This window comes from Molothrus aeneus, chromosome 6 (assembly GCF_037042795.1).
Source record: "Molothrus aeneus isolate 106 chromosome 6, BPBGC_Maene_1.0, whole genome shotgun sequence".
In the NCBI taxonomy this organism is placed as follows: Eukaryota; Metazoa; Chordata; class Aves; order Passeriformes; family Icteridae; genus Molothrus; species Molothrus aeneus.
Window position 1 is genome coordinate 47,697,104 of NC_089651.1, and position 23,870 is coordinate 47,720,973.

The window sequence follows — 23,870 nt, forward strand, 5'->3', positions numbered from 1 at the left end:
GGTTTTTAACAGTGACCTCCCTCTTCAGCCCCCAAAATAGGGTGATGAAACTGATACAGTTTGCAAATGACTTGGGAATGCATTCAACTACAAATGGAGACAAACATATTTAGATTAGAAATAGGGTAATTATAATCATTAAGGATAATTAGTCATTACCATAGTCTACAATTTCTGGTTGAATATTTAAACAAAAAACTTAGTTTAAGGTAGTCTTTTCATTTTTACTTTAAGAGGTCTAAATTCAGCTAAGGAGATTGGACTCAGTATAAGACTTGAATAAGTAAAGAAAATGCTTTGGCTCTGGAAAGTCCACATGAGTACAGTGCCTTTTATCTCTTGGCCTTAAAATTTATGAAGTACAAATGTTGGTTAGGTTTACTTTTAGAGGGCTATCACCTTCTCCTACTCCCAAAGGCACCAGGCCTAAATAAATACAATGAGCAAATAAACCCATTTCAGCCCTGTGGTGGGTAGACGGATCCAACTTATTCAAAGCAAATTAACAAAAGAGTGCTTTCAGATCAAACTGTTCAGCATCACAAAAAACTTACACCTGCTTTTTTTGACTAAATTTGTTTTGAAGACTCAGCATAAAGACACAGCTCTGACTCTAATGTTAGAAGGTATCTGTACACAGCTGGCTCTAGCCAGAAATGTGCATACCAGAAAAGATTAGCTCAGCTATTGAGGGTTTCCCTCAATGTCTAGGCACAAAAATAAAGGTTCTATCACTGGAAAGAATGTTTCCATAAAATTCCCAAGAAGTTCTCTGATATTTTTTGGTCAGATCTCAGTGGTCATTCTCAAAATTGCTCTGAGCTTCCAACAAAAAACTGTGATGAAGCTGTTTTAATCTTCTGGGTTAAGCATTAAATAGTTTTGTGTGTGTTGTAAAAGTGATACATGTACTGCCTGAGACAGAATCTAGAAACAGGACTTGGAATCCTCGGATACACCATCAGGTTATCTTTAGTGGTCATGGCTGTAGTTTATAAAGCTTATAATTTCAAAATCTAGTGCTCCCATAATTTATTTTGATTAGTGTTATTACTTTCCATTACCATATGGGTTTTAGGCTAATTGCTCTTTGCATGGGCATGCTGGGACATTAACAAGTAACACAACCAAGTCTGTCAGGAGACAGAAAGGGCTCTCTGAGGGGGGCCACGCTGAGCTGGTGCCCCTGAGCAGCTCTTGGCAGTGATGCTGAGGCAGGGAGCCTGCACCAGGGCACCCCTTCCCACTGCCAATCCCACAGCAGCCAGCTCTGCAAAGCAAGGAAAAACAGGACTGAATAAAGTAAAACAAAGCAAAAAAACCTGAAACAAAACAAAACCAAACACGGGGCTGAGCTGGAAAATAGCTAAGGGAGGCAGTGACCCGTGCTCCCACACGTAATCCAGGGGAGGTGTCTCCAGTGCAGTCTGTCAGTTCACTCACAGACTGAGACCCAAGCAGCTGAGTGTCCACTGATGTGATGGGGAAGGGTGACAGAGACCCCCATCACCTCCCTACAACAGCAACTCCGTGCCTTAAGAAAGGAAGAGTGCTTTCAAGATAAAACTGATTATTGTTTTTCTTTTGCTCTTATTCCTATTCTTGCAGAAAGGTCAAGAGTGCTGTCGTAATCATCCTTATGAGACATCTGCCTGTTTTTAATATTGTATACTCACAACAGGCTAAAGTCTGCCATTCTCTATGCCTGAAGCATTTCTCTTGCTATTGTAAGGCTGCCTGAATCAGCCATGCACTTTTAATTAGCATGCTAGGAAGCAGGATAGGATTTTATTTTGAAGGCAGGCTCATATTCCAAGGGCCTCAAGTGTTTTATCAGTCTTGGTTGGAAATTAAAAGGAAGATGCAGGCAGTGTGTTTTCAGCAATCTCTATGTATGTCACATATTTTAGAGACCTGTTAATCTTCTGGCAAAAACAGGGTTGGGGTCCTGGTCTCATCTTCACTCTTATTTATTATTTTGGTATTCACATAAATTGTATGTTGATGTCCCATTTACAAGACAGAGAAGACATTAATTCCTGCAGCCATTATCACACTGGGATGCAGGGACAATTCCAGAAAGCATTGAGAAGTTTTAATGTGATTTCAAATGTCAAGGTGTATGAAAAAAAACCCCAGGACACTCCAGAGTCCAATATGAACTCCCGGTTAAATAAGGAGAAGGATTTTGAATGTGTTACAGTTTGGGTCTTTTCACATCAAGGCATCTCATCCAAGCTCCTGTGGAATAGAGGAGCTCAATTAATCCCCTGATTAATATGAATAATTTGGGTTCTGTGAGGAAAAACCCAGCAGAGGAAGTTACACAAACACCAAGGCTCAGATATTTACTCTAGGCATTGCACTGTGTAACGCACAAGAAACAAGGAGAGCCTCCATCACATGCTCATGTCTTTTGTGAGGAAGCAGATTTCAGTCCTGAGCCTGAGGCCTCTTGTCTACTTTTGCATAAGGCCCTTCACTCCCCCCAGCAGTGTAGATTCACCCTAAAGTGAGTGCTGATTAATTTAATGCTGATTAATTTAATTGTATGGTAGGATGAAGCCTTAGGCAGCTAATAAAGAAGTTCCAAGGGCTCAAGTGATGTAAACTAGCAGAAGTCCACCCAGCTGTGAGACTGGTGCCAGCTGAGGACCTTGTCCCAGCATCTGCATGATGATGCTCAGCAGAGAAATGTAGCTGAAGGTCAGGATCAGTGTCTCCAGAGCCCTGGAGGCTGAGGGCTCTCTGGGAACAAGACTGGTTACCTAACCCAGGGCCTTGGGGAGAGATCAGTGAGTCAGTGTCAGCTGAAGCATCCCCTCTGTTTGCTGCATTTCATCACGTAGGGACTGCTACAGATGTGTTTGGGTAATGCATGCGCTAGGAACGTGCTGCGTGTACCCAGGGCTGCTCACAGTCAGAGGCAGCCAGCAAGGGAAAAACAAATCCTTTAAAAGAGCCTGCTAGTGGGGTTTGTGGTGCTGCTAGACTTGATACAAATATAGATCTTCAGCTGTTATTCTAAAACACATTGTGAGAACAGGCAAAGTATGTGTTCCCTTCCATGCTCTTGGATTTAAGTGGAAAATTTCCTGGGAGGATGGGGGAGAGGAGGCTGACCAAGAAATGGGTGACATTGGTGTGTGTTCCAGGGGCAGAAAGCCATGACTGCAGACACGACCTGCATCCTCAGGGCACCCCAATGCACATGCCCTGGGGCTGTGCTTGGCCAGAGGGAACCCTGAGCTCACCTTCACGTGGCAGCCACAGCCCCTGCTGGAGGCAGCCCTCGGGCTGGTGATCAGGGACAGACAGGCTTGCCAAAGGAAGGACTGGCATTTTCCACACTGATGGAGAAGTGGCTTGTCCTCTGTCAAGTTTGGTTTTTTTCACTCCCTTACAGATTTCTGCCCTTCCTGTTGCCCTCCCTGTAAGCCCAGGGCCATTTCCAGCGTGCCATGATCCAGATGGGTGAACAGCCAGGCAATAGCGGTGTGCTCGGCACAAAGCCCACACTGATTTATGGCCTCCCTGGAGTAGCTAGGTTAAATAACACTGGTAGGAATCAGCTATTCCTGTAGCAGATGATACTTCTGTTTATCACACTTTGTTGCAGACAAGTTTATATCATGCAGCTGCTCTGTGCATATGTTCCTACTACACTTCTAAGGGGGATGCTGCAATCACTACGCAGCGGGAACTTCTGCTATAATAAAAACATGTGTGGGAATGATGCTGGAGAAATTCCCTCCCCTGCAGCTCTTACACTGTAGATACTGTTATTCTACACTCTCAGTTGCCTCATCTTCTTAGTTTTCTCCTCCTTTCTAAAAACACTTCTCTTCTGAAACAAGAAACACACCCAGTTTTGTGCTTAGTTTTGGAGACTGGAGTGTTCAGGAGGTGAAGGAAAGGGGTAGTTCTGCAGGAATTTTCTGAAGGTCACAGGCACAAGAGGAGTGCGTGGCTTATTGCAAGAAACAGAACTGGAACCGCAGGTGAAAAAACCTGAGCATGGATAGTCAGTAAGGAAGAGAGCAGCTGGGAGGGGGAGGTTAAGGGTGATGCTCAAAATCTGAGCTTTAGGAGTTATTGAACCTGCACACATTTAGGTTTGGGTTTAGCAATAGATTTCACTAAAGCTCCATGTTACCGTGCTTTCTTGGTAGGTGACAGGCAGCTGCTTTTCCTTGGCAGATTTGGGATTCTTACAGAAAATGAACATATTGTTAGGACCAAAATAAAATAATAATAAGTAAAAATATTGGTTGGCCAGATGTAAGTAAAGCACATTGTGGGAAAGTGGCTTGTGCAAACTCACTGCACCTCAGTGAGAAAGCCAGAAAAACAAAATGACTTTTGACTCCTGGCCAGTCCTCCTCTCTGGATTGTATTTCCTCTTCTTTGGGAGTAAACACAAACAACTGATTTGGCTAAAATGACATTACAGGGGTGGAAACAGCAAACTCCCTTTCTGACTTGCCAGGCAGGCGCCAGATCTCTGCCCCAAGCCAGCACAGTGACACCATGCCCAGCAGCTCAGTGCAGCCAAGCCCTAAGGTCAGACACAAGGCAGGATCCCACAGGAGGCCCTGGAATGGCTGACACTAAGCTTGTGGGATAACCTGTGTTGGTTTTGTACAATTGCAGAGGGAAACTAGAGAACAATTTAGAGTTCTACATACACATGGAAATATGGCAATGCATAGAGCAGAGCAGTCAAGGGATTGTCAAACAAAGTAGGAATGGAAAGTCTGTGTTCCAAATGATTAACAGGCTGAGTGAGGGCCAGACCTGCCTGCCTTAATCCTATTTGGTGGTTGGTGAAGCTGATGGGATGCACCAGAACTGAGGTACCCCTCATTTAGGGGCAAAACATGCTTTCAGCTGCTGAGGTCTTTTGGAGGGGAGCAGGGTTAGAGAGCACAGAGGGAGAATCTGTTCTCTAAAGCATGATCTGGAGAAGGAGTAGCATTTATAGACCTTGTGGTAAAAAGGCTTTTAAGGAGATTACATCATAGCTAGCTTCTGTGTTAATACTCAGCTCTGGCACTTATCTTTACAATGCATGCTCACATCAGCCAGTGCCCTCTGATCTGACTTTGTCTGGTGTTTTTCTAACCAGCAGTCTCCCCATGAGGCACTGCTTTTCACTCCTCATCTGATTCTCTTTCAGCATAAAGGACTGAATTGTTTCTACCCTGATTGAATCACACCCTGTCCCTCTCTGTCCCAAGCAAATGAGAACTGAAGCCTGTGCCTTGCAAGGCAACCTCCTCCTGCAGCAACACAGGCATTTGGGAGAGCCTCATGGGCATGGTCACATCCTCTGCTCTCCACAGCCTGGGTCACTGCCAGGCTGGGCAGCACCAAGAAAGTCCCCATGGCACCCCCAGGAATCCTAAGTGCTGCCTCTCCTTAGGAGCCATGGCTGAGGGAGCCCTGCCAGACCTGGTGGCCTGTTTGCTGAAATGGAGGAGATGTCAATCACATTAGTGGGTATCTAACCAACAGGTCACAAGTGCCAAAGCATTTGGTGTTAAATTAGTACCCTGGCATTTATTTTAGAAGGTAACCTGGTTTCCAGAGGTTCTTAGCACTCTGAGAACCAGGATGCTTTAAATTTGGTATGAAGATATACAACCTAAAGTTCAATTTTCTGCATTTCATGACACAGGCTCTAACCTCTCTGTACTTAGGCACCATGTCACTGCAGAAGACAGAAATTCCCCTCAGGAGGTGGGTTCCAGGCTCAGTTCTCCTCCTTTCTCACTGAGTGATTTTGGGACAATTTCCACTCCAGCCTTGTTTCTCCTTCTCCAGGATGGGAACAGTTGCTCCAGCTTTCTAAATGGTTGCAAGGTGTAGGGATCTTATGTTGCCTTATGTGCAACATAAGGCTGCATGTCAGCACTGTTGCTACTTCTTTCCCAGTTCTTTAATAGAACAGACTTTAAAGTACCGATTTAAAAGTACTTCATCTATATTTCCACAAGAACTAGCTGTAATTACCTGACCTTCCTGTGAACCCCCAGTTCAAGGAAACACAGCAGCAAGGCCATGGTCAGTGACAGAACAGCAGAGCCCAACACTGACCTGGAGACAGTAGTTCTCAGTTCTTTTGAACAGAGGCACCACTGAGAGGCACAGAGACGTGCCAGTACCATCCACCTCATTGCACAAACACACACTCTAGCTCTTCAGTGGCAACTGATGTGCACAGGCATTTCATGAGCACTTGCAAATCTTCAGTGAGGAAAGATCAGTGCTGAACACAATCTGCTTGTCCTGCCAAACTGTGACTTCATCATGTTACAGTGATGAAAGTGAAAAAGCATCCAGAAAAAAAGAGGCCTGAAAACACTGGACCTTCATGCTAAATCTGCCATTTCAGCACACTTGGGCTTATATCCATTAACAAGCCCACATCCACATATGCACACAGACATGCACACAGATATCTGGGGGTGTTTAGCCTGGAGAAAAGGAGGCTCAGGGGAGACCTCACTACTCTCTACAACTGCCTGAGAGGAGTTCCAGCCAGCTGAGGGTCAGTCTCTTCTCGCAGGTAACCAGCCATAGGACAAGAGGACAGTCTTAAGCTGAACAAGGGGAGGTTTAGGTTGCACATTAGGAAGAAGTTCTTTAAAAAAAGTGTGATTGGGCATCAGTATGGCCTGCCCAGGGAGGTGTTGGAGTCACCAGCCCTGGAGGTGTTTAAGGAAAGACTGGATGTGGCTCTTAGTGCCATGGTCTGGTTGACAAGGTGGTGTTTGGTCATAGGTTGGACTTTATGATCTCAGAGGTCTTTTGCAATCTAAATGATTCTGTGACTCTGTGAATAACTTCAACATGGGCAGGAAGAAGTTTGCTTCTGGGAATCAGATATGAGGAGACTTCTTCAAGCTGCCAGGGAAAAGGACTATCTTTGCTTGCAGGCTTATGGCACTGTGCCCTGAGCCATTTAACATCAAACAAAAGTAGGAACCAGTGAAAGAAATAAAGGGTTGCTTCCAAACTGGAACTCACTAGGTCCAGGACATGCATTTTCCCACCTCAATCCCATAGCCAATACCACCTCCAAGGTCCACTGCAGTAAAACAGGTATAAAAAGAAATAAGTATTCCGGACTCTTTCTTCCCCAGTCAACCTGTCTTGTTTTCAGGCTGTTTCAGAGGCTGTTTTAGGGCAGGAGATGGGCTCATCATCAGTACCGGGAATTTCTGGGAGAAATAGGCTCCTTTGTGGTGCAGTGCAACTGCAGAGGGCAGCTCATGGGGAAGCAACTGGCAAAGAGCAAAGACACTAAGTAGAAAACTTGCCTCATCCTCCCTTGTGACCTGATGGCCACCACTCACCTCAGATCACAGTGAGGAAGTGATTAGTAAACAGTAAACAGATTAGTAAACAGTAAACATCAGTAAAGAGCTGTCCAGTCCAAATAAGGTGGATTGAATCATGGCTTGAGACACTTGCTGAGAGCTAAGTGGCTTGGAGAACTTATTCAGCATCTATCTGAATTTTTAGGAGATAAAAGCCCTTAAAAACCTAGCCCTTGCTTCTACACTACCTCAGGTACCCTTGGATGAAATCCATGCCCCAAAAGGTGCCATGAAGGCAGGTTCTGGTGAGCCTGTTAAGGTTCTGTGGTAGGGGTAGTTGTATGGACACTGTAAGCTCATACAGTGAGCCTTCCCAGTTTGTTCATTCCCTTATTGAATATACTTATCTGATATATTGTCCTTTTCAGGGTTTTGCTGAAGCTGTATCATCATTGGCAGAGGAGTAATAAGACAAGCCATAGTTCTGGTTTTTAGGCTGCCTCCTTTCATTCATTACTGCATGGTGATGGTGTGGCTGCAGGTGCTGCATCTCAGCCCTGCCACAGCCTCACTGTGTGATGGTACAGCCTCCTATTCCTTGGGACAGGACACAGCTGATCAATCCTATAAAAATTACCATTACTTTTGAGCATAACAATAATAATAATATTAATAATCTTCAGTGCCTGACACCTACTAGTTTCAAATACAAAGTTTACAAGGATGAAAACATTATCTCTGTTTCAGATATGGTTACTCTGGGTGTCTGATATTGTAGCTGACTCTGTTGAGATCTCCCAGCAGGTTGGTGGCAGAGGCAGAAGCAGTGCCCTGGATTCTCTTTTCACCATTCCCTGGAGGGTGGGCAAGATGCCTCCTTTGTGGGAGTCACAGTGTGTCACCCTCAGACCTTCTGAAAGCTTATCAGTCTTTCAGCTCTTACACTGAACAGACCTTCCAAGGAGGGGTGATAGAGGCTGAAATTCAGGCAGCTGAGATGTGATTTCAGGAGTCTACACTCTTACAGTGATGACCAGTCTTTCACCAGCAAATGATTAATGAGACACCTCAGGGCTGGCAGATTCAATCTCACAGAAAGATGACAGATTTTCTTGGTATAATGTTTTATATACAGATTGAATTAAAGTCCAGATTTGCACAACTTCTTAGAGTTCAACAGTATTCCCATGAGTGGTGCCATCAGTCACAACCTGTGCAAAGTGAATAAATTCAGTGCTACTGGTATTAAATCATTTACTTGTAGATCCTTAACAGCTTTTTCAAGAGCTTGAGAACCTCTAGGTAATAGCAAAGATTAGACAAACCTCACGTCTTAATGCTGACACTTTCTCAAAATTAGCACCTTCAGGGAAGTCTGAGACAACACCAACTGCAGACTGAATTTCCTAAAACAGATTGTGGAAGACTTGGAAACACTCTTCATATTTTCCTAATGTGTTAATAGGACAGTTTCTAAGGTACTGGTTTATGTCCATCTCTGAAAAATAAATGGTTTGCCTGTTGGGCACCCCAGTATATGAAGAGAGTGACTATAACAGACATATACTTTAGATTGGTAAGTGCAGGTGGCTCTAAAGAGTTCATTTTACAAAGAAAGCCATTTTGCAAGTCATATGTCTAAGTTTTAGGGAACAGCCAGCTGACTGTGTAGCTGATACTTCTGTTGATGTATGGCATCTATATAAACATAATCCTCCTATTTGATGTTATGTGGTTTATTCTTTGTATCCCTTCAATAACTCAGTTATTGCTGGAATTAAGGGCTACAATGATCACTTAAAAATGTCCCTTAAAAGATCAGTGAATAATTCCCATACCTACTGCTCTCAAGTTCCTTTTCCAAATTGTATTCAGATTCAACTTAAGGGAAATTAAATTGATGACCCATCCAGAATAAAATGGAACTGAAATGTGAAAGGCCTTCCAAACCAGGTGTAAATTTAATTCTAATATAAGTAAAATTACATTTATCAACTAATAATTTTTCATGCAGTTTCCATAAAATACAGAACACTTGAAGAGGCAATTACATCACATTAACAGATCGAGGCATTTCACCCTGCCAAATGCCCTCATATGAAGTCCTCAATCACCACTCAGTGTATTTGGAACTCCTGGAAAGCTAAAAGACAAGGCACAGGTTTCTTTTCAGCCACAAAGGCAAGCAAATTGGTTACAGGTTGCTACTGCACTGCCCCCAGGCTTTATACAGACCATGACTCCCTCCTGAGCCCACAGCAGAGGGCAGCCCTCCTGTACAGGATGCTCTGAAAAGCTGAGGCAGAGCACCTGCACTTGGCCAGATTGAAACAAGAGTTAAACCAAACCCTCCCTGTGCTCCACTGACAGTCATTTCCTTTGATAATGGCTATGAAATAAAAATATGCATCACTTTCAGAAGGAAAGGAAAATGTCCAGGGATGATTCAAGAGAACCTGCTCCATTGGTAAAAGTCCAGTTTAATAGCAGCATTTGTCAAGGAACAGATCTTTGTCTAAAATTATTTCTAACCAATGAACTGATGAAATACTAGCTCCATTTAAAAGACATTTCAAAATAATAAAATAATTAATTTAAACAGCCATTAGGGAGCCACAATTTGCTGCTATATTTATATAGTTATAATGCAACATAATTTACTAGTGGAAGGGTTAAATTAACTTGCATAATTATTAATAACAGATTTTGGCAGCAGCATCAGTTATTAGCTGATATTCATACTATATTAATGGACACTGTGTCCTCACTTTGGGATAACATCCCGAATTTCCAGCCTACTGCTTCCTTGACCTGCTACACTGACTTAAATATTGCCCTTAAGCTGCAATTACACAAGCAGGGCAGCACTTTTATATCCTGTTCATAACAATACAATGCACAAAACCCTTACAAGAACATATTTCTTCAGGTCTGCTTTGCCAAGGTCAGCTGCTTAGCCCTCCCTGCTGGAACAGCTTGTGCCAATTAAGCATTTACTTTTGACTTGTCAAGATGAGGCACAACTCCTTCTGCCAGGAGCAGGTGAACCTACAATTACTTGTAAATCAGCAGCCTCTGACTCATCAGTAACTTCACTGAAGATTTGTTATCTTCTTAATCAGTGAAATGGTAGGCATGTACAAATGGACTGCCATCCACAGAAGGAATTAATGTCTTCAGCTTAGCTGACTCCTTCTGCTTAAAAAAAATCAAGATGTTGGAGTGTGCATCTCAGAGTAGAAAGGACTGTTCTATTGCAGAACCAGTTTAATATGTGATGGTTCTTTTTAAAAATTAGACAATGCTTTTTATCTATAGACAACAGAACTCCTACTGATTCGTGCACTGCAAAATCTGGCCTGAGGCTCTTACTTTTAATACTTCAAAATGCATTTCCAAGAGAGAGGATTTTTCCATTATATCAATTTATTACTGTATGAAAAATTCAGAACAAATATGCAAGGTCCCAGAGCAGGGGAGATATTAATCTCTTGCCTAAATAACAATCAGACTGGGCAAAAAATTTCAGAATTTATTGATGAAAAACTCTGAAATGGGAAAGCACTGGAAGCTGAGACTGACCATCTGGTCTTACCAGTGTCTCAAACAGAAAGAGATTTTACAACTCAGTATGAGGAGATGTTAGGTGAAAGAATGACAGCAGAATCCGATAATGAAAGTATTAGTATGAACCTTTCCAGTGTTACCTGCTTTCTAATCACTAATCCTGCTCTTCAGACTTAATATAACAGATGCTCAAACTATTTCAAATTTTGTATTTGACTGCTGCTTAAGGAATCTCCTCATCAAAAATAATTTTCTCATTTTGAGAAGAGGTGAGGACTTGTAACTTTTAGTCCTACACCAGAAATAAATGTGCTTCCTGGGAAAAAAAGGCAGGATTTTGAATTCTATATGTCTTTGGTGACAAAATCAAGTGCCTGCAATTTGAGGCAGAAAATCCAATCACTGCATTTCTGATGTAGATGGGTGAATTCTGCTTAATCCAGTCTTGGATGCTTAATGATTTGGTTCACTGTGCTAAGAGTGAAGGTAGTGTCTGTGATGTGAAAACAACATGATGGGGACTTGGACTAGACTCTACTTCTGCCATCCTCCATGGCTGTGGGCTCAGAGTTCAATTTCATTTGAAAGTCTCCAAATCCTACAGCCAGTTCTGAGAGTCACATTCCTCCAGTAACACAAAAGTGCATGTGGGAGATGAGAAGAATTGAATTTTGGTTTTGCTTTGTAAATTATGAACAATGCTCTCACACAAGACTGCAATTCACAGTGTGACAGCTGTGTTACCAAAACTGGAAGGGCTTCCCTGTTTCAGCATCCTGTTTGCATTTTAAAAAAGTCACTGTCTAGACCAGACTTGCTCTCACAGTAGCAGTCACTACTGTAAATGTCTTCATGCAGGAGACAATGTGTCCCCTGCCATTTTGGGGCTACTGTAGTTCTCTGCTGTTTAGATTTGGGAGTCACTTTGTTGTATGCAGGATGGAGGAAAATGTCTTCCCCATATTCTAAAACAAACCCAGCCCTGTCTGTTTGCTAAAATTCCTTTGGGCATCACTTGGGAGAAATCCACCCAAGATTCCTCTAATATGTCCAAATATCTCAGAGATGAACAAGTCCTTCAGGCAGAAGGGCAGTAGGTGAAGGGTGGTCCTGCCAGCTGAGCACTTAGGGCCAGCAGCTTTGCAGTGGGTGCTTGTAAAGACAGAGAGCCCTCACAAGATGAAATGCTCAACCAAAGGGAAACTTAAACTCAGAGCTCGCTGAGGTGCTCAACTCCTGTTGCAGCAGCCTAAATCAGACTGAGCCAAGATGACCATCAGGTATCTCGTATTTGAAGACACATCGTGACCTCCAGGAAGGCTTTGATTCATTTTGCAATCACAGCTTCCCCTCCACTCCTGGGGGATAATCAGACCTCTGCCAAAGACAAAAGTTCTTTAGGCATTGAGTAGGCAAACACATCAAGTACAAGAAATGTAGTGGTGAGCATCAGGACCATGCTCAGTTTTCCTGCTGGAATAGCAACATGGAGACAGTTTTCAGCATAAGGTTCTAACTCATTCTTTGAATCCACGGTGGATCACCTGTGCATTCCACCATCAGGATTTAGGACCAAGAAAATCCCAAGGAAAACCCATTTCTTATTCTTTTATGTCCTAGGGCCATGTAATGTTTATTTCTATAACAAGTTCTTGCTCTGAAAGCCTATTTTAACAATTAGCAAGACATCTGAAAACTTTGTTTACTTGAAAACCTACACAAAGTTTAAGAAGTTACAGACTATTCCTGTTCTTCAGATCCCTGTCTAATATACACACATTGTGACAGCCCAGAGATGAGTGACATTCCTCAGAGGATGGTATTAGAACTGGTGCTGTTTAACATCTGTGTCAGCAGCACAGACAGTGGGATTGAGCACATCCTCAGCAAGTTTGCTGATGACACCAAGATGTGTCATTCACTCAACATGATGGAGGGGATGGATGCCACCCAGAGGGAGCAGATGTCATCCAGAGGGAAGGGATGACATCCAGAGGGACCTTGACTGGCTTGAACAGTGGGCCTGTGCAAACCTTGTGAAGTTCAACAAGGTCCTGCACCCATGTTGGGGCCATCATGAGTACAAACAAAATCTGTGAAGAGAATAGATTAAGAGCAGCCCTGAGGTGAAAGACTTAGGGGTGCTGGTGGACAAGATGTTTGACATGAGCTGGCAATGAGTGCTCACAGCCCAGAAAGCCAAGCGTGTCCTGTGCACCAACACAAGTGTGACCATCAGGTCAAAGGAGGGGATTCTCCCCTCTGCTCCACTCTCATGAGAGCCCACCTGCAGTACCATGATCAGCTCTGGGCCCAGTATCAGGAGGATGTGGACTCACTCCAAGAGGGGGGCATGAAGACGATCGGAGGGCAGGAGCACCTTTTCTATGAGACCTTAGAGGTCCTTCTATGAGGCTGAGAGAGCTGGAGAAAACTCCAGGGAGACCTTACAGCAGCATTCAGTACCTGAAGAGAGCCTACAAAAAGGCTGGAGAGGGACATTTTACAAGGTATGGCTAAGGACAAGGGGTAATGGATTTAAACTGGAAGATCATAAATTTAGATTAGATGTTAGGAATAAATTCTTTACTGTGTGGGTGGTGAGGTACTGGAACAGGTTGTCCAGAAGTGTTCAAGGAGCACTTCCCCATCCCTGGAAGTGTTCAAGGCCTGTTTGGATGGGGCTTTGAGGAACCTGGTCTAGGGGAAGGTATCACTGCCATGCAGGGGGGTGAAACTAGATGATCTTTATGGTACTTTTTAACCTGAACCATTTCATTAATCTACAATCTGTCCCAAAAGATCTGAATGCCCTTATCTTTCCTACTTGCACTAAAGGGACCCTACATGCTTTCTGAAATGAGGCTGTACATCTGAGCTTACACAGCTGCCAAAAGGTTTCACCCTTCTTGTAGCTGGTCATTTTTATTTTGGCATTTTCACCAGTCCAAATAATTAGTTAATTAGATGCTCTGTCTCCAGAGATAAAGATTTCACTCTGAAAAACAAAATGATACAATTACTGCATGGAGATTAGAGTCCTCTGCAGTGATGTCATTCACTTTGGCCCTGCACTGACATGATTGTGCTTGATCTCAGCTGACAGCTCAGGGCAAGCTTCCACTAAGGTCAGGAGCTGTAAAGACTTCACTGTGCACCTTTGTGCCAGCATCCAACCACCAGAGACTGGTTCATGTATCCAGACTCAGCTTAAGTTTCCTCCTCTAAATTTTGACTGAAGCAATGTTTGAATGAACACTTCCTTTGTCCAGAGAGCAGATGGCAACACCATGGACTCCTTGTCCAATATGGGAGAAAGGTAAAGCAGAGAGCAAAATGTTGCTCACCAATAAGTGAGGAGTACAGGCAAGAACATCCTTTCTCTTCCTTGTATCATTTTAAAGAAGTCACTTCTGATATTTTTTTTTATAAGACCTTACACAGGTTAAAACTGATCCTGACTACTGTGTATATCTAGCTCTAACCCCTTCCCCCTTTCCTCTTTTGAAAGCCTGGCTTTTACTTCCAGATAAAGTAAAAAAAATTCTTCTTTTCAATGCCCCTGGAGAAACCTGCATGCTCACAGAGTATTTAGGGCTTGACAACATCAGTTTTTCAGATTTTTAAGGATCAACATCATTTGAACTAGCTTAATCTCATGGGCCTGTGAAGCTGGGTTGGAAATGCTGCCTAAACAAGTATTCCATCCACCTTGTCTTAGTCTTGGCTAAAATCCAGAGACAAGGAGAAAAGCAGATGGAGAGAAAAAGACACAGTTAATTAAAGGCCAGGTTCTGAGCATCTGTATTGCCTTCAGGTCATTACAGCCATATCTAGGGAACACACTCAATTTCGTTGAAAGTTCCTTCTTCCTTTGCTGTCAGCATCTAAGTTTAGTTGGCCTTAGGCCCCTTAGAGCCTCATGAGCTTTCCCTTCACTTCATCAAGGAGCAGTTTTCTAGGCATGGGTTAAAGAGCAGGCTGCTGCTTGCATAAGGGGAGTTACTCCGGAAACATCAATGGCCAAACCGTCTGCAGGAGCTGCCACAGGCTCAGGGACTGTGTCTCCTGACAGTCCCAACCATCACACAGTCCCCACCATCCTAGGTACTCCTAACATGGGCTGGAGTCCCTCTCCTCAGCCCCTGGGTAAGGTACACATCTGTATCAAATCAGACTGCAGCATCTCACTGGGATGACAAAAACCTGCATCTGCAATGAAGCTCAGGAAAGTCAAAGCTCAAACAGCCCATGTGTCCCACTTTGCAGAAAAAGGTGCAGGTGAACCAGCAATACTGAGAGACCCAGAATGCACAGGGAGCAGCATGGCTGATGGCAGCTTTCATCTGGATACTGTAAGGCAGATGGATTCCCAGGAGGAGACACAGGGTTGTGCTGCCACGATGGAATTGGCTGCAGAGCAGAGGCAGTGAAGGCAACATCAGGGGTTGGATGAGGCACCATAAACACAAGTGGTTCATGTGAAGGAGTTAAAAATGTGGGGAAAGGAGACCTGGGGTCATCCCTGAAGGAGGACAAAAGCACTCTTTTTAATTTCCCATATTCATATGGTTTCATTCATTTATTCAGTGCCTCCTCAGGATGTGCTGAAACACTCCCCACACATTCTTAATGTAAGTACCCAACTCTAACAAGGAGGTGTCTCCTAAACCAGGGAAAGCTGGTGCTCCTAACACTGCTTGTGGTTTTAGACTGCCTGCTAAGCTGTGTGATTCTACTCATTTTCTCCAGAGGGAATTAAGTTATTTCCCCTCAGAGTAAACACAGCATTTCCCAGCTATTATATGTGAATTCTAGGATTTAATAGATTTTGTATAAATCTATCTGCAGGAAGCAGAACTAAAGATTTGTTGCTGGATCAACCTGTCAATACTGAAGTGTGTAAAGAGACACTAAATGTACTATAATTGTTCCTAAAAGTCCTCACAGCACAATAAAAGCCTTTCAGGGAGTGATTCAGCTGCTCACAAACAGTTATGCAGTGCCATCCCATATAACCAAGTAGGGTTTGTAAAACAATCAGGTGGGACTAATAGAGAGGACACATCAGAGGGTTCCCTGATTTTCCACAACAGCAGCTTGAGGCCATGTCAAAGAGCACTAGATGCTTCATACAGCAGACAACTGAACTGTCAGTGTCTGTAGTGACTGGAGAGACAAGATTTTTGCATCTATTGGCTTTAACCACCCAGCCCAAACCATGGTAGCTGCTTTAGAGTTGATCTAAATCTCCAGCAACATTCACTTTGATTACAGAGGGAGCTTTTAAGGACAGTACCTAGCTGTCCTTAAAGAGTTCTTCAAGAACTCTTTCCCTCTGCAGCCTTTTCTTGCTCACAAAGCTCTGAAAGCAATTCAAGCATTTTTATGTAGTACCTCATGACACAGACACTGTACCTTGTAAGGGTAAAAATCTTGCAGCTCCTGGACTGCTGTTTTTTTGCAGATGTCTTTCCAGTACTAAACTTTATTCACTTAGCAAGTTCAAAGTGCAAATCTAGCATCAACCACTTCACAATAGCTTTTGGCTCTTTACTTTCCTCTCCTCTGAATACCATTTAAAAGCAGTGTCTATAACATCAATATTTAACCACAAGGCTTGTTGTTTCTCCCAAGGAAATGGATTGCTGTACACATGGACTAAATCACAGTGCCTAGACAGCTGATGATAATGAAAGCATCATTCAAGATGAGACACTTGATTGCTACTCTAAAGCTTACCAGTGAAAGAAATGTGTAATCTCTTTTTTTCATTGTATTTGAAATGAAGCCACTTGCTTAAGTATTAGTCATCTGGATTTATATAGCTCATTTTTAGAACTGTGTTAGCACCTGGCAAACCAGCCTGAGAAAGCACCAGGCTATCCCAGTCACAGGCCCATTAGATTTCTTGTTCTTCTTTCTGCAATGTGTGACAGACTTCTTTTTTTTCTGACATGATTTACTTTCCACTTGACAGGGGACAAATCCATGCACTCCGAGCAGCTGCCTGATGGGGGGGAAGCAGCCTGGCAGTGGTGCTCCCTTCCCAGTACAGCTGGTCAGCAGGGCTGGTCCCTGTGCCAACACTGCCACTTCTCATTCCCCTCAGGGTAACAGGGTACCCCAGGCACAAGAAAAGAGAGTGACAAAGTACTTTATTTTCTGGCTGTGATACAAAGATCAAGGTAATTTTCCATATTACTGCCCATGACATTTTCCTGAACATTGAAAGAGATTTTTCCTGCTATAAAAACTCTCCCTCTCCACTTTCCCAGCTGTCTTTGTACTTCCTTTCCCAAGTGTTTCACTGTTGGCTTTTCTCTGCCTTTGCCTTAATTTTCTGCAGTGTAGCACAAGTACAAAGCATGCTCCTGGCAGAAAAGACACTGAAAAATTCTGCCTGTCCTCTGCCTGACTACAAGATGTGCAGAAGCCTTCTTCATGTCTTCTGCACATCTGGAGATGCCGCTGATAAAGACAAACAGCCAGATGATGATACCTAATGATTTATTTTTCCCTGGGGGAAGGGCTGAGGATACTGGATACACTTTGCAACACTGCTCCCAGGAGAGTTTATATAAGCAGGGAGAAGAATTAATAGGCAGCCTTATAGGGAGAGATGAATTTATGAAAATGCAAAAGCATTAAGGAGATTTACTGGAACACCAGACTCCCGGGACCCAGTCTGTGTCCCTGAACCCAGTGGGTGCAGTAGAACCAGGAAGGTCTCTCCCACAGTGCAGGGACCATGGGGACAGATGTCACTCTCCAGAAATTATCTGTATGCCAGGGAGCACAGGAATACTGATGTGGAAAGCAGCTGCAGAGCTAGCCAGCAGGAACTGAAGGCACCAGGTGTGCTGGGCATGGGGATGTATGGCTGGAAATAAGGAGGAGCTTGGATGCACTGGGTAAGGCTTGGGAGCACTGATTTGTATGAAGAGAAAGAGATGAGTCTTAGCCTGCATGTGCATTAGTGAGAAAGCTGCTCACTTGCCATTGACTCCTGACATGCCTCCTATTTTTGTAACAGTTGTAAGCAATTTAAAACCAGTGAGCCTGAGTCACTGCTATGGTAAACTGTAGTGCTCCAGTGTCTTGACAACAGTCAAACATACTGAATGGTCTAGACAGAGTGTTTGGATTTTTGTCTGCTCATAAATTAATTTGCCTTGGAGCACCCAGACCTTCAAGCTGCACACCTGGCAAAAAAGGGGGTCATGACACTCAAGGGCCAGCACAGCACTGTGTCTCTGTAGAAATGCATTTCTCAGGGCTAGGGGATTAGGAAACCATTTAAAACCAGGGAATCATATCTAACACAATGAAAGGAGGGAATTTCTCTGGCTTTTCTCCAAAAGCCAAGCATTATTCATTGATCAGAATACAGATCTCCATCTCTACTGAGAACATTTCTTCTTCCATTTGCTAAGTGGAAAATGACAAATGAGCTAGCTGTGCCCTTTCCCACATCCCTTCTGCTGTCTCTCCAGGTGTCCCCGTGCTCTGCCCTCCTTCAGCACACCCCAGCAGTATCAGCAGGTACTTACTTGGCACCGCCAGCAACCTCGGGGGTGGCGGAGGTGGAGGAGGCGGTGGTAACAGAGGAGGTGGCCTGCACTGGCAAATTTCCTGGCAGCTCTCTGTAAATTTCTCTGCTACAGGCTTGGAGCATGACTTCTGGGGTTCACCCTGAGTGATCTGTGAAGAAACAAGTCATTGCATGAGCAGCAGAACAGTGAAAACTGGTGAACGTGTTTTTTAGGCTTGAGAACCTGAGTGGCACCTCAGACCTGTAGCAAGAACTGAGCTAAAGTTCCTAAGAGGTCCCTTCCCTGCATGGTCCCCATTTTTAATATTTCTTTTATTTAACACAATATCTTCAAGAACTCTTTCCCTCTGTCAAATTTGGTTAAGATTGGCCAGCTGGCTTCTGAGTTATTATGGGGTAAGGAGAAGGCAGGCAGTGGCAGACAATACGATTGCATAAGCCTTCCTTCCTTAGGAAAGCCATCTAGCAGCATGCATTATTCACAGGGTCATTGCTGCAAGCCAAAGAGAGCTAGTAAAAATTACAAGACAGTTAGGGTCAGGATTATGTTCATTTTCCTTAAGGCAGAACTGAGAGCCAGAGGACGTCCCTCCTCTGCTTTGCCAGCCTCACTTGGAAGTTCAGAGAGCATTTCACAGGGTGTTTCACTTCCTGCCAAGAGGGGAGACTACCCACGTTTTAATCATCTGTGGACCACAGCAATAACATGGTTTAAATGGAAATGCCACATTGTAGCCTCCTGTGAGATGCAGTGTTGGTTAATAACAAAAGTGAGGATGAGGCATTGCAGAACCCAAGCATAAGCATCACTTGGCCATGAGCAATAATTTAGCCAGCACTGGTATAGGATATATTCAGTAGCTTGATCTAGTCATGACAAGGACTGTTTATTAACAGCATATTTTTCTTATCATAGAAGTATTTACATAACTAGGGATTCAAGGAATATTCAGCAAAATTCGGTAAAATGTAATGTTACAAAATGGAGTCAGTCCCCGATGAAAAGGAAATTTGCTGAGCATCACAGAAGCTTCTGAGAGGTGTTAACTTCAGAGGTCTCTAAGCCAGCTCTTTTTGAATGACTTATACAGGATACAATTTCGAAGAGACAAAGCAAAGCCTAAAAGATTAATAAGCATGTTATCTAACAAGCACTTTGAATGTAAGCATTAGGAGACCGCCTGGGACAGACTGGTGTCCTGCTGAAGCTAAGGACAGTTATGCTAGCATATTTTCTTGTCAAGTTTGGTCTCAGGCGGGTTATTGTCCTAATAGTTTTGGCCTAACATCACCTTCTTTAATTAGCTTTTTTCCACAACACGTTGGTCATTACAAAGATGTCTCATGCCATCTCTCTGATCTGTTTTAGGCAGGCTTCTTCTGCCTCTCTGGCAGGGTCACCCAGGGTTGCCTTCTCCCCACTTCTCTCTGCTGCCCAAGTTTTGCTTCCCTGCCCCTGCCAGCTCTGGGCACACAGTCTGTCTCCTCTCCCCTTCAACCCTGGCCCCCAGCACGGCCAGCGTACCTCTTCCACTGCCCACAGCTGAGCACCAAGGGGGCTGCACTGCCCTGCAGGAAAGCTGTACATATTTTTTCATATATTTCTGGCCAAAAAGAGAGATGTGGCAAATTAAAACAACATCACTGCACAAAGGACATGTTCACATGCGTAGGAGGTTTCTAAATGCAGAAAGACGCATTACTCTGGCCTCAGGGAAATGGAGGTAGGGCTTTGTTGATTAAATATTATGGGGAGGGAGGAAAGAATAGAAAAGGCTACGTGTAGCTAAGTTGGAAGGACAGCTCAGCATAGCATAAGGCAGAAGGCTCAGTTCTTTAAACAGCTTGTCTAAATCTATTACCAAAGATAGGGAAAAACAAATTCAGCACAAGTGCTTTCCAACTTTCCCCTTCACCGTCAGGTAACAGTAAGAGGATGGTTAAAGATCATCCCCGACAGCTTCCAGGAACTTACACAAACTCTCTGAACACTCTAATGAATCAAAGCGACTTGGCTGTGTAATCCCTCATGACTAGTAATAAATCTGTCAGCAAAGAAGGTTTATTTGTTTTTAAAGTAAGTGATCCCAGGCAGCAGAATATCCTCCATGCTGCTTCAGCTCTTCCAACACTGCTCACGTGAGGGGCTGGTGTTCCAGGCATGCTCCCAAGAAGAGCCCTGTGAGAGAAGTGTCCTTCCCTGCAGTGTTAGGGGCATACCTGGGGTACCTCTTTGTTCAACAGGTGTGACAAGATTTACTGTGCTCACAGAAGGAGGTGGGGCAACACCTCTCCAGTGGCGCTGGCAGCTGATTAGGAAGCAGCTATTAACTCCTAGCTACAGCCTGGGCCCTGGGTTATCGAATCCTGAGAGCTCAGTGCAGTCTTGCAGGGGACAGTGTGATGGGAGAAGATGGGCACAGAGAAGAATAACCCTGAGCAGACTTGGAGCCAGCTTCCTTTCCAGATCAGAAGCAGCTTTGCACATGTAAGTTTGAAGACAGTGCTGGTATGGCAAAGCTACATTGACTTATTGCTCTAACTTAATATCAACCAGAAGCAAAGGCTTGCTCTGTCTTTTTTTAGAGCTATTGACTACTTTTAAATCCCTGGAGGTTCTCCTCCCTTAGGCTGGTAATAGAGTGTCCTCAGAAAATAGTGGATAATTTTCTCAATTACTTTTCAGACAAGATTAACACTATCATGGCCAGTCACTTGCTACTCCTGCTCCTGTCTACTTTAAAAATATTATTTTAGAGAAAAACAAAAAAAAAAAAAGAAAAGAAAAAAAGAGGAAAATTTGCTTTATTTCTCAATACTTCAGCCTGAATCTCTATAACAATTTCCCATGATCATTTTTAAATAGTCAGGAAAGAACTGACATTTAAAAGCATGGGCTTTATCACTATTTGTTTCCCTTCTCCTGTCACTGGGTGAAATGTGTGGTTGTTAGAAGATAGAAGTAGGAACATAAATATTACCTTGATGGGTTTGTCTTAAAGGCTTTGTTTTAAAAACAAAGATATTTTAAGTTTGTTGAAATCTGCCAAGAAAAGGAAATACCCAAATTGAGGGCCTCAGGGAGGAGAGAAATAGTCAAGGACTACAGCAAGAGGACAGAATAGTAACAGTAATACAAAGCAGCAGATAACAGTAGCAAGATAGAATCAGGAGAAAAAGGAAGGCATTTGGCTCCTTTTCAAGGAAAAAAAATCCCCCTGTTGATGTCTATTAGTCTTCTTATGAAAGAAATGAAGGCTATTACTTGTGTCTTCTAAAGGTAAGCAGAAAAAATCACTAGAAAATATGCTTTAGGGAACAATCTTGCTCTGGCAGGAGATGATGAAATAATACTCCATTGTTTCTTTCTTAATGCTTGCAATTCAAGGTAAACTGCCTTTACAGCATGTGGCAGGAAAAGTGTTTTGAAAGAGCCACACCTTTCTATGGCCAGGTCAACTAAATGAATCTGGCCTCAAACTTTACTGCTTATTTGCTCTGGCAGACTCTCCCGTGGCCCCGGAAGGCTTTGGAAGAGCTTTGCAGGTAAGGTGTACCTGGAAGCCCAGCAGGCTGCCAGGCAGTGTGTGGCACAGGGCTTGCCTTGGCAGGGGATCACTCTGGAGATGGATCCCTTGCTCCCTAGCTCTCCCAGCCATTCCTCTGCTGCTGGAGGTGCCATGAGCACCTTTTCTTGGCCTATCTGAAACTTGGTTGCTTGTTGGGCACAAGGCTTTCTTAGCACACTGAGCAGTTGGCCAGTCTAAACATATACTTCCTGGACTTCAAGCTGATACATTTTTCCCCTGCTCTGAAAATAAATAGAGTTGACTTTATGGATTTGTGCATTTGATGTGAACATGTTTTGCAAAAAGAACAAATGCTTTAAAATATTTATGGAAATGAAAATCTGATCCACAAATGTCCAGGGAAGAACAAACAGAAAGTGGTAACTGGTGGTTTCCTTTTGCAGTCTCTGTCTCTGAAGTTTATGCCTGTGGAATATTTTTCTTTAATTCATGGTATCTTTTAGAAACAGTGTTCCTAGTCCTGTTTTGCATACCATGGAAGAATAAATCTGCATGTGGTCAGAACTGTTTAGTATTTCAGTAGAGTCCCATGGGGTTGCAGCAGTCCACAAGCACGTTCTAGAGAGTGGGATGGGAAAAGAGGATTAATACAGTCCCTGGAGGGTGGCCTTCTTGTGACTTTTTTTAATCAGGTAAAAGGAGGAAAGCTTTAACAGAAAAGTGCAGTTGACTGAAGGCACAGAGACCTCTAAAAGCCTGCTGATGTAGCAAGAGCTTTGTCTCTTGGTAGCAGTCTACAGAGATGAGATGAGATCTCACCAGTGCTGCATAAATCCCAGGACAGCTCTGTGCAATTCACATCAGTTAATCCAGATCCATGTTTACAAAACCAGAAAAAATGTGTCCCTGTTATTTATCATGACTCTTTCTGCACTTTTTAAAATTATGTCAAAAGCCTCTGACAGAATCATCCCTTTCCTCTTGTCACAGAACTGGCTACCATGCTAATAAGAAAAGATTGTGGGTTTTGTTTTAGTTTTGTTTTTAGTAAGACAAATGTTTCTCCTTTGATTAGCATCTGACTGATTCTTTTAAGTGTCTCAAGGCAGGGCCTAAGGAGGAAAAGCCGAGGTGGGAGGGAAGGCTATGCCACACTAAGTCATTGTGGGGACAAATGCGTGCAGAGGGGCTGGGGGATGTGAGAAAACAAACACGCCTGCTGCTAGAGATGGAGCAGGGCAGGGGAGCAATGATGCAACAGCACAGAATTAGTCAAGGAGAGAATGGCTTGTGAGACTGAAGATAAGACAAGGATTATGACTCAACATGGAGAAGGGAATCTTGGGAGGGGTTCAACCATGAAGGAATTTCAGTCACAGGAAGGATGGAAGGCTGGCATGCCAGTGAGCATTCCACACCTGCCCTTCCCATTGGAATCTGCAGATGGGAGCCTAGTTTTGGGAAAACTGGAAAAAAGCAGGCTTAGTGTTTGTTCTTCCACAGAACAGCAAGCAACAGCACAAGTACAGTTGATGAATGGGTCATTCATCCAAATTCCAAATTATTGCAAGGAAAGGCTGGTGAGCTCCTTGGCTTTTGTATTTCTCAGAGCCTGTTTCAATTTTTATAAATGTAATTGTTTTAGAAAAATAATTTTAGATCATGTGAGTAGTTTCCCAGAAATATGTTTATCCGAGGGGTTTTTTTCTCTGCTCAATTGACTGATAGGGGAGAGGTTGCAGGAGGCATCTCTTTTCACCCAACTGTGCTTCCGTGAGAAATTCACCTATAGTTTAACTTAAGATTAGCTACCTCAATACTTGAGGAGGACAGCAGGAAGGTAGCGCTGGCAGAAATTTTTATGACAGGACATTGCTTTAAAGGTTGTTTTTG

General features: G+C 43.5%; 1 protein-coding gene across 2 annotated transcripts in view; it reads right to left on the bottom strand.

Annotated features, from left to right (window-relative positions):
• Nucleotides 1-23,870, bottom strand: part of PRIMA1 (proline rich membrane anchor 1) — a 50,535-nt gene that overhangs the window by 25,679 nt on the left and 986 nt on the right. For both annotated transcript variants that reach the window (XM_066552630.1, XM_066552631.1), the window contains exon 2: nucleotides 18,446-18,596. In XM_066552630.1, the coding sequence (XP_066408727.1) occupies nucleotides 18,446-18,596 (151 nt within the window). The remainder of the gene's footprint in view (nucleotides 1-18,445; nucleotides 18,597-23,870) is intronic.